Genomic DNA, 11,877 nt, shown 5'->3' with positions numbered 1-11,877 from the left:
ATGGTGGCATCTTCCTATATAATCTACAATTAAATCAAAACCAAACAAACAAAAACTTTAATGTGTCCAGGAATAATTAGCTTTTTGCTTCTTTTCCCTCCCCCTCAACTTAATCCACTATTCTTCTAGTGGTCTCACGAAGATTTCTTTTCTAATGTACACAATAGAAAGGAGAAAGGGCAAATGGCTTATCTAATAGACAACTAAAAACTTGTAAATGCCAGGAACTAGATACTATATTAAGATTTAAAGTTGCTGGGCCCAATCATTGGCAAAAATAAAAATTTACCGTAGGGGATCTCTGGGTGGCTCAGCAGTTTGGCACCTGCCTTCAGCCCAGGGCGTGATCCTGGAATCTCACGTCAGGCTCGCTGCATGAAGCCTGCTTCTCCCTCTGCCTGTGTCTCTGCCTCTCTCTCCCTCTGTGTCTCTCATGAATAAATAAAATCTTTAAAAACAAAAATTTACCATATAAAAAATAGACAAGCTGCATTAGTAATGCAAAGACTTTCAAATAAGAGACTGCAATTCAACTTTCAAATGTTTTATTTTTAGTGTTTTTAAACATTTTAATACAACAAAGATATAAAATAATATATTAGTTAAATCTGGATTTAATTTAGAATCAATATATTTACTTATATACAACACTGTGCTTCAAGATATGGCTACCACAGAACATTCACATCTTCAAGTAACACTAGTTTCTCTGTGGACAGAGTTACATTTAGGTAGAGTTCTTAAAACAAAACATGCCCACTTTAGTCCAAGCTAATTTTGCCTCCCCCACTAAGTACCAGTTCTTCTTTTGTTCCATATCAGAAATACTTCAATTGTCCTAACAATCCATAGATTCTCCAGATAAAAAATTATTAAAATTAAGCATTTTTAAGATGACATTATTAACATGGCTTGGCTGCCATTCAGACAACCCAGTAGTTCATACTGAAACATTTGAAATAATAAAATGATCATAGTATTCCATCTCTCTCCCCTTCCTTATGCTTAACATGGAATACTGAATAAAAAGTCTTTGGCTAATTTAGGGTAGAACACATTCTAAAAACACCTTTACTGGTAGCTGAATTATGGTTTATAGGTTTCATAGGTATTTTTACTGAACTTGATGTAAAGTAATAAGCCACGTTTTACTTGAAATTGGTAGCATTTACTGGATGTGAGAGGTGAGAGGGAAGACCAAAACTTACTTTCACAGTAATTTCAGTCATTCAGAGCCACTCAAACACAAAGAGGGAAAAACCCTCAACCTCTCTCTTTTCTCACTGGTCACCTGAAGCAGTCTGACTTGATGTTACTAACAAGTCTCTAGAGAGGTATGGGGATAATTCAGGCTACACTTTTTACAAATGCAAACCATCTTTAACTGCCAAATGAAGATGGCATTAAAACTGACATGCTTTGTTGGCTTTGAAACTATCTAAAATAAACCAATACTGTTTAAGAAAGCTATTGGACTATTATAAAAGAATATTCTTGTCTCAAATGCCTGAATACCTGAAAGAACTGACACAGGACTATTACTGTAATTACTCTTAGTAAGGGATAACTTAAGTCTACAAAGACTACCAAAAAATTAAATTTATTAGATCATAGAACTTAAAACAAGAATATGGTTAACATTCTCAAGCATTTTGGAATAAGAATCTTTAAAAAAGTTTACTAAAAAACTCATGATGCATTGCCTTTTGCTGAATACACTCAAAGTAGGTTACTGTTATGAATGTGACTTTGAATATATAAATAACACTTTTCCAACAGACTGTTTCATTTTGGCTATAAGAGGATTTGGCTTCTCTGTTCTGTTTACAAATTATAAGATTTTTGGAATTCTAAGTAACAACACTTACGCAGGTACAGAGTAAGAAAACATACCACTTGCAGTGTCAGAGTTACACAACCAGAAGGTCTCTCAGTCAACAGATTTTTTTCTCATGAACAATCCACATTTCTTTAGCTGATTGGTTCTAAGGGTATTCTCATTGCTCTCTGATTAAAAACAAACAAACAACAACAAACAACAAACTACTAAATAGACCCAGCATAAGGAAGTTGTATTTTTACCCTAGCAATTCTGGCCATAGAGAACTATGGAGAGGATAGCCATTTGAGAATTCTGCAGCACAGCCAAGTAATTTCTCCCAAATTATTCAGTGATAACAGCACACTTGCCTTCTTCAAAACCTCCTACTCCTTGTGAACTTCAATTACCCTTCACTAACAATGTCCTGGATAGATGAAAGAAAGAAAGAGAAAGAGAAAGAGAAAGAGAAAGAGAAAGAGAAAGAGAAAGAAAGAAAGAAAAGAAAGAAAAGAAAGAAAGAAAAGAAAGAAAGAAAGAAAGAAAAAGAAAGGAAAAGAGAAAAGGAAAAGAAAAGAAAAGAAAAGAAAAGAAAAGAAAAAAGAAAATAATAAAAAGACTGTATTGCCCCCAGGAGTAGAGAGAAATGAATCAAGGACTTTCAATATAACCTCCAGTTTGTATCCCCAAACCAAAAGCCTTCTTGGTTCCTTCTATACTGAGGTCTCAGTATTTAAGGATACAAGCCTCTCATAAGCCTGCAGCTGTAGAGAGAGTCAAAAAATACATAGATCTAAGGCATGGAGCTTTTCCACCTGGCCACATTCACACCAAAATGTGAATATAAATACCACTCTTCCAATGGTTTACACTTTGACAAGAAAAAAAAATACAAAGAGAAAATCTGGAAATTTCTGGACAAAACAAAAAACAACTAAAATATAGGTTTCACATTAAAAAAAAATGGAAAATAATTTTGTGTCAAAGTTTTCCAAGAAAGAGACTTGGAGATGATGAATTTATGTAAACACTGCCTTGTATTAGTTATAACAATAAAATGTAAATTTACCTTACCTTTACCTCAAATATGATAAATGCAAAGCTGAAAACTTATTTTATAATCTTCATTGCAGTCTACTGTTAGGCACTCTCAATTAGCTCTGCAAAGTTAGGTGCAATTTTTTTTTCTATTTTGTTCTAGAATAGAATCCATATGAAGGAAAGAACACTGATGTTAGGAAATTTACCATTAAGTTACTATCTGACATTCTTGAATTAATGTTGCCACAGATTTTTTTCAAACATTTTTCCAAAAGCCAACATTCGTCCCTCCCTAGCTAAATACAGTCTTACTTGTCCCTTAGAAAGAATGGCAGTTACACATTTTTTTATCTCAAGGGTCAAAGTACTCTAGGTAGCACAGGAAACATCCCTCATGTTTATGCAGTTTCCTTAGATGAAACGTTGACATTTTTGTCCCTTACATATATTAGAATCAACAATTTAAGATATTATAAGATTCTAAAGTATTAGATTTAAATGCATAATAAAACTAGAATTGCCTTGTACCATTTCTCAAGTGAGAAATAAAAAATAATGTTAAGAGTAGACTCAAAAACAAAAAAAAGAGTAGACTCAAATTGGGGTCATTCAGCACTGGTTGAAACTTGTTTGCATAATATTCTTTTCCTGTCCAATCCATTCAGGATCCTCTGTAACTTATACAGGGGTGGGAATATGACTCAAAGTGCAAAAATAAAATATTTCACCCACATTAGAGTGGGCTTCTAAGTGGCCTAATTTTAGACCTCAATATGCCAGCACTTTTTCTAACTCCTTGTTTTAAAATGGAATGTAAAAACTATACAATTAATATGCCAAGTAGCTAAGCTCAACCAGTTGGGGCTCAAAATCCAATTCCATAACCGTTCTACTGTCATAACTATTAACCAAAATCATTAAAAAGTAAAGTGACAAATGTTTTCACAATGGTCAAATTACTTAAGGTACTAAATTTCTAGTGTTGTAAACAGCAACTATGTTATATCACTTTCTGACTGCCAAATTAAGACCAAACAGAAAGAATGTATGTACACAATTGTATTTAAAAATGAAAAATAACAAAACCTTTTCATATCCAAATATATCTGACACTGTTCACTTCTGATGGCCAAGAATGACAAATTTCAAAAACCAAAAAGTTGTATTATGCCTGCAACCTGTTATAAAGTTCTTTTCGAACACAGAAAAAATATTCTTTGCATGCATACCTCCCTATTCACGGACATTAGAACTTTATCTAACATTTAGTAAAACACTCCACTATTTTGCTCATTAAGTAACATCACTTAAAGGCATAAAATTGGGCTGTCATATGTCTAGCTAACAACTATAGCACAAAGTTGTTCCAGGTACCTACCTGACTAAAATTAAGCCAATTTTATTATTATGGATGCAGCCATTTCTCCCTCATAAACACTTACTGATGGTCACACTAAACCCTCAGAACAAAATAAGAACTGCATCTTCTGTTGCACCTTTGGAGAAAAATGCCAGTACTATATTTGTACTTTGTCACTTCATGTACGGCCTCTTCCATTCTCTTCTTCTTTCAGGCATCCTGGTTATGTTCAGTATACTTTTCTTAAAGATGGTTCAGAAGGCAAAAATTATTTGTTAGTAATACAGATCACTTTCTACAGTTGCATTTTTAAAAAGATTAGTTCAAAGAACAAGTACTGCTCATTTGATGGAGGTTTTTCTTTGAAGATAATGAGGAGCTTAAAAAAATTATTTCTTGACTAGAGTCCTAATGAAGTTAAACAAAACAAAACAAAAACACTTTCAACCAGCAAATTGCTTAAGTTCAATACAAGTACTCAACAGGCGAGGGTAGCAGCCTGACTTCAATCACAACATTAAATCTGCCAAAAGAGAAGAGTCAGAAACATCTACTTAAGCTTCCTATTCAAACGAATATGTAAGGACTCTTGACTGCTCTTTCTTGATTTCTAAAATCACAGCCTTGCTCAAAACATGAAACTTCACTTTGTCAACATATAAGCCAAAAAGCAAGGCAACCAGGAACAGCTTAGGGGGAGAAAGCAAAGTTATTCACTTTCAACTACTGTATATTTAATCATGAACCCATTACAAAGATTGACTTTATCCAATTAATCTTTTCATTATTGCTGGTTTTGAAAATGGCCAACAATATTCATTAGGTACTGTACCATTAACATTGCATTCAAAAAAAGAAAACATGGGAAACCAAATTCTTGCTCTCCTACTCTGCTGATATGCTCTAGTATTGGCTAGAGTATGGTAGTACAAAAAGAGTCTTGTCGTGATATAAAAGGCAATAAACACATCAATGGAATAATGTTCGTGGGCAGCCAAAATGAAGAAGATTCCAAAGAGGTTGAGAACCCAGGACAAAGTATGCAAGAAATTCCAGCTTCTTGGCGTATCTGGGAAAAGGACAGAAAGATCGTTTTAAAACCACATTCTTTCCAATGCTTCTAAGTCACATGTTTCTTAGGTCAGTCTGTCACTCTCATTCTTCATAGAACTTGACACCCTTCCAACAGCCTCCTCTGCAGCCAGTCATCTAATATGTATGGAAGCACTAAAGAAATACTTACATTCAGTGACAAAGAAATTCAGCATAGTTAGGACGACTGTGTGGCCACTGAACATGTAATCTCCACAAGTGTGAACACCAGTTAGGGTCATCCCAAAGCCACTCCAAATGGCAAAGGCCCGGTGCAGTTTCTCCCATACACTGCCATATATCTATAAAGAAGGCTACAAATTAGTGTTTCAAGTGCTTGGAGAGGTAGGGGCTCCCAAACATCCACTCACATTGAAATTCCAATGCTGAATGACTTAGAAATAAGATCTAAACAAAAGCAACCAGACTCCCGGTTTAATTAATTCCAGATATTAAATAAAGGATGGTCAGATATATTCTGGTAATTAAATGTAATCAGTAGAATACAAATTTCTCTACTAAGGATTCATTTACAGTGAAAAAAGTCACTATTACACAAAATATTTTCAAGTTTTTAATCCAATAATACAGGAGTATTTGCTGGCAGTTCTTGCCAATAGAAATAAGCTATAATAGAGACAATGGCTACCATTCAATCTCTATTCTTCCCTTCTTCACTGGTAACAGAATGTCAGATTTATTTGAAATAACAAACTCAACCAAAACACTGCCTCCCTAGCTTAATTGCAGCTTGGTATGGTTTTGTGACTAAGTTCTATATAATAAGACATAAGTGGAAGTGTAAAAGATTTCTGGGAAGGTGACTTATAAAGCAAAGGGACAACAACCAGATGAAGTCTCTTTTGCCTTTCCTTCTGAAAGCCTACAACTCAGACATGATAGTTGAAGCTCCAGTAGCCATCCTGGACCACTAACTGGCCTTGAGGATGCAAGACAAGTGTTAGGACAGGAGAGGAGAAAGAGAGAAGCATCATGGGTTTTTGATAAGTACATATAGTTACACATGACCTAGTTTCAGATTTCTCTTATGAGACAGAACAAACCATTGTTTATTAAAACCATGCCATCTTGAATTTCCTATTATTACCAGTCAGACCTAATCCCCACTCCTGTACATAAGTGTAAGAAAGTAATCTATTTTGAGGAAGAGTTTAAGAATTTGAGTAATAGTCACTCTTTTAAAAAGCATGGGGCATTTAATTTTTAAATGGCATTTAACATACAATAACAGTACAAAAAATCGTAACATGTTATATGCATTTACTATGTGTAAGACATGCTGCTAAGTGCTTATGTGTTACTCTATTTAATTTCTAAAATGATCCTATGAAGTGATTTAATTATGCAGCTGAGGAAACTGGCTTAGAGTGGTCAAACAGCTAATAAGTAACTTAAGCAGGATGCAAATCCAGGAAATCCAATTCCAAAGTCCTGTGTCTTTTTTTTTTTTTTTTAATTTATCCATTCATGACAGACACTGAAAGAGAGAGGCAGAAAGACACAGGCAGAGGGAGAAGCAGGCTCCATGCAGGAAGCCCCATGTGGGACTCCATCCTAGAACTCCAGGAATACACCCTGAGCCAAAGGCAGATGCCCAAACGCTGAGCCACCCACCCAGGCATCCCCCAAAGTTCTGTCTTACAGGGCCTTTCTACTTGCTAGATGGGGTACTGCCCAATTCATAAAGTAATTTAATAATGTCAATTAGATCTTCAAAAAAAAAAAAAAACTCACAAAGAAAAAAAAACAAAGTCCTATGTTTTAAAGATTCTACTATGGCTAATTAACAACAGACATACCTTATTAGGTATCATGATTTCATTAGAAATCTCACCTGCTAATTATATACACCGAGCTTTCCCTTTCTGCCTCAGTGAAGGGCAGGACAGGAAGATGAATTTATTATTGGAGAAAAGGAAAGATAAGTTACTAAAATACACACAGTTTGTTCTTCTAAGACCTCTAATGAGAATAGGGATGGAGATGGTACTCTTGTGAAAGTAAAAAATCAGGCAGTGAAGAACAGAGACTGCTAGGAAAATATTCTCAGCCAAGGGCAGTGATGCCAGTCAAAAGAAAGCAATCATCGTTCAGTTACTCAAGTCTTTCTATCCCTTCCAATTTTAAATGTCCCAAATATTCTGTATCTTCTTTACTTAAGGTGGGCATTCTACATTTTAAAAACAGGTAGGTTCTTGGTTCTGTCCCTAAACCTCCTACTTCTGAGAATGACATTTCAAGCAATTATTTTATTTCAATGAAAATGCCCTATGGAGTTTACTATAAGGGATGTGATCGCTAGTTACTATCACCTTAACTTTCTATTTTTAACTGCTACAAATAATACAGGTCAATAAGTAGGTTATATTATAATGTAAAGCAATTAACAGTATTCAGGGCAGATTTGAATAGAAATGGCCATATATAACTAACTGATAATGAAAAACAGTCCTTAGAGACAGAAAAGGAGCTATCCATACTGTAGAGGAATGGTATCTAATTTATTTTTGTAGCACACATTACAGCCCTATGTACATATATCATTCTCTTAGTGGCTGACCCACAATTAAATCCCTCAGCTATGCGAAATTCTCTTTTCAGTGGAGTAAGCTTCTATTTTTCTTCTTTAAAAGAAATCTCTTCTAATCGATTACCATACTATTTTGGGGGAATTATTCTACCCCTATTTCATAGCTCGTACAGAAATAAATTCAAAAGAGTAAAGATTTAAATATATAACGTAAGACTGGTAGGGGCACCTGGGTGGCTCAGTCAGTTAAGCATCTGCCTTTGGCTCAGGTCATGATCTCAGGGTTCTAATATTGAGCCCCATATTGGGCTTCCTGCCCAGCGGGGGTCTCTTTCTCCTTTACTCTCCCTCCCTGCTCATACAAATAAATAACATAACAGTGTAAAAGTCTCATATCATCATCTTTCATTAATCAGAATGGCAATGACTCTAGAAATTGATAAGGAGTGCTGGCAAGGGGTTGGGGAAACTGACACACATACAGTGTTGGTCACAGTGAAAAATTTGTTTTTTTCTACTGGATGTTTGTACAAAATGTATTTAATGTGTATATTCTTTGATTTCATAATCCTACTTCCAGAATTTATGTTAAGTAGACGATTAAATAAATGAAAACGCATAAATACACACGAACATTCATGATGGTACGTTTTATAAATAGTAAGATTTGGAAACAACATAAATGTACATCATTTGGAAACTGGTAAATCATACAATGGAACACTGCAGCTATTAAAAAGATGAGGTACAGCCATATGTATTTCTTCAGAATTAAGTAAACAACATACTATTGAATAAAATATAAACTAAAAAACAATGTCTACAATGTAATCTTATCTTTTATTTAAAAAGTATCTACTAGGGCGGCCGGGTGGCTCAGTGGTTTAGCGCCGCCTTCAGCCCAGGGCCTGATCCTGGAGAGCCGAGATCGAGTCCCACATCGGGTTCCAGTCCGTCAGGCTCCCTGCATGGAGCCTGCTTCTCCCTCTGCCTGTGGGTGTGTGTCTCTCTCTGTGTCTCTCATTAATAAATAAATAAATAAGTCTTTAAAAAGAAAGTACTATATAAATTTATATGAATGTGTAAGCATGCTTAAAAATAGTCTATGTGGCTATATACTCAACTATTAACAGGATTATTTATGAGATGGTTGAAAGAAGAGGGGATTATATGAGCTTTTACTTTTCAATTTATATATTTTTAGAAATATAAAATACTGCCTTTACAATAAACAATCCTAAGCGTTATATTAATCCTTCTCTCTTGCTTACTGGTCAGTTTCCTAATACCTGGAGAAAGTTTTGTCACCCTTTAGCTCAGGGCTGTATTTTTAGTTCTTGATCCCTTGGCTGCTTAATTTTCCCTTGTTGGCATTTCAACTATTTTTATTACAACAGAACTGACAATTTTGTTTAACACTTATACAAACAATATTAAAATAACAACAAAGGTGCTAACATATATTTGAATATTTGGCAACACATAACTAAAGCACAGAGGCTTTAGAAAAGTAAAAAAATAAATTCTTTTGTCCAAATTTAATGAGTCACAAAGGCCAATTCTGTATATAAAGTACAGGTGATTTTCAAGTTTCTAAAAGTGTTTGTTTTTTTGTTCCCATCTGCATAACTTCTCCCCTCTCAATATAATCAGAAGAGAAGATATTGTCTATAACATACCAAAATAAGCTACAAAGTTTAAAACAAAAACAATAAATTAGCCATTATTTAGTATATCCTAGAAAACAGCAAGTTTAGAATAGTGGGTACTTTATTTTAAATGGAATATGGTCGAACGGAAAACTTTTTAAAAAGGAGCGGTAAGGATATTGAAGGGACCACAGTCATATTATATTGATGTGGAGAACAATGGCAAAAGAAAAAAATTAAATTTTTTTACAACTTACAGCCCATTGACAAGTCCCTGAGACAGGCAGAGTGACCTTCCTCTAGGAACTCAGCTGCCTCGACATTAATACTTTGCTAAGGGCCAATGGCAATTTTAGCTTAACATTATCCTAATCTCCAAGATCCTGTAACTCTCCTTTAACATATACAAATTCCTTTGGAAACTTTATCTCTATTCCCCAAGATACATGTTAGCAGTCATCTTCCAAGATAATGGCTCCCTGATATATATCTGAAGGGTCTCATGACTAAGGTTTAACAAGACAGTAATAAATGACCTTTTCCTGACAATAGCTAGCCCGCTCAAGGTCCTGGAAACCTTGCTTCCAAAATTCTCTAAAGAATTATACTAGTCCCTAACCCCCTCTCAACTTGAAGGTATATAATCAATCAGTCACCCATGACAACTCCAGTATAGCACTTTCTGCCCATGAGACTTGTCCCTATGCTTTAATAAAACCACCTTTTTGCACTGAAGATGTCTCAAGAATTCTTTCATGACTGCTTGCTCCAAATTCCAACATTTCCACATCAATATGAGGAACTAAAGATGCTCAGGATGGTGAGAAAGGGAAAAATGGTAATTCAAAGAAACTTGTTTTCTACAGCTCCACAGCACAGAACCAGTATCAATGGACAGATGTTAATAGGAAGGTAGATTCTGGCTTAAGATTTCTACCAAATTATTTCTAGAGGTTTATTACAGATAATGAAAAATACTGAAAAGCACGTTTTAAACATTTTATTTATTTATCTATTCATCCATCCATCCATCCTTTAGAAAGAGAGGCAGAGGGAGAGGGACAGGGAGAGAGACAACCTTAAGCAGGCTCCATGCTCAGTGCATGAGGCTGACGCAGGGGCTTCAGTCTCACAGCCCTGAGATCATGATTTGAGCTGAAATCAAGAGTCGGACACTTAACCAACTGAACCACCTAGGCACCCCTGAAAGACATTTTACCATTAAAAGTAGAGTCTTAGCCCTACTATATATATATGGTGCCATCAACCCCCCAAGAATAAGAATGAATGATAAAGAAGGTAGCGGGCTACCTTTCCAGTACACTGCAGGTGCTGTCCTGGCACGGAGAGGGAGGTCACAAACATGGTAAAGCAGCGAAGCAAGAATACAGTGCCCATCAGACTACAGAGCCTTCGAAGAAGTATTGACCTGTGAACAGAGCGACCAAAAAGAAAGAAAGATCAGAAGAAAGCAAACCCCAAAACTCCAAGCATCAAGTGTTTACTTAAAAGGAGAGCAGGTAGGAAAACCATTAGAACTAGGCTCTTTGAAGAAGACACAAATCTTAGAGAAATCTTAGATCTGAAGCATCCCTGTCCAACAGAACTTTGCAATGCTGGAAATATCTTGTAACTGCACTGTCCAATAAGGTATCCACATGTGGCTCTTGAGCACTTGAAATGTGACTGATACATCCAAGTAACTGAATTTTAACTTATTTCATTTTCATTAATTTAAATAGACATATGTGGTTAGGATCTGCCATGTTAAACACTACTGACCTAAGGGCATCATTTCATTGATAAGAAAACACAGCTAAGAGAAAATAAAGGAATTATGCAAGAAAGAAGTAAGACTAGTACCTAGTCTGCCTCTCAGCTTAATATTAGTGCTATTATTTATATATTGCTCATAAATTATTTACTTTATGAGAGGTAAAACTAAACATGATTCTAGGGAATTTTTTGCTCATTAATAATTTTGTAAACTGGTTACTGATAGTAGCTATCTTAAACATTCTCCAATCTCTCTTAAACTATAAAAATACTAAGTTTTTTTAGATACAAGTTTTATATTAAGTATACCTAGCAAAATTTTTTTAGCAAAAATTTTGAACTGCATTGTGATATCACTTGTACTGTCATATTATTTTTAAAACTTCCAAACCAAAACAGACTATAATATTCTTAAACACCGGGACTATGTTTTACCCATTTTCAAAATGCTCTTCTATCCCTCAAAAAAGTATTAAAACACAGGTTAAAAGATCTTAAATTTTAGTGTGTACATCTGGAATGGAGCCTAGGAATCTACATTTTAACAAGAAACCAGGTGATTCTAATGAAAGCAGTATAAAGGCCACAC

General features: G+C 35.0%; 1 protein-coding gene across 6 annotated transcripts in view; it reads right to left on the bottom strand.

Moving 5' to 3' along the window:
* Positions 1-528: 528 nt before the first annotated feature.
* The window catches only part of SAMD8 (sterile alpha motif domain containing 8), a 50,738-nt gene continuing 39,389 nt past the window's right edge, over positions 529-11,877 (bottom strand). For all 6 annotated transcript variants that reach the window (XM_072756298.1, XM_072756300.1, XM_072756301.1 and 3 more), the window contains 3 exons: positions 10,824-10,941; positions 5,464-5,614; positions 529-5,289 (listed from right to left, as the gene is read on the bottom strand). In XM_072756298.1, the coding sequence (XP_072612399.1) occupies positions 4,985-5,289; positions 5,464-5,614; positions 10,824-10,941 (574 nt within the window). In that variant the 3' untranslated portion in view covers positions 529-4,984. The remainder of the gene's footprint in view (positions 5,290-5,463; positions 5,615-10,823; positions 10,942-11,877) is intronic.

Source organism: Vulpes vulpes, chromosome 4 (genome assembly GCF_048418805.1).
Source record: "Vulpes vulpes isolate BD-2025 chromosome 4, VulVul3, whole genome shotgun sequence".
Taxonomy (NCBI): domain Eukaryota; kingdom Metazoa; phylum Chordata; class Mammalia; order Carnivora; family Canidae; genus Vulpes; species Vulpes vulpes.
This window is presented reverse-complemented; position numbering and strand designations above follow the sequence as displayed.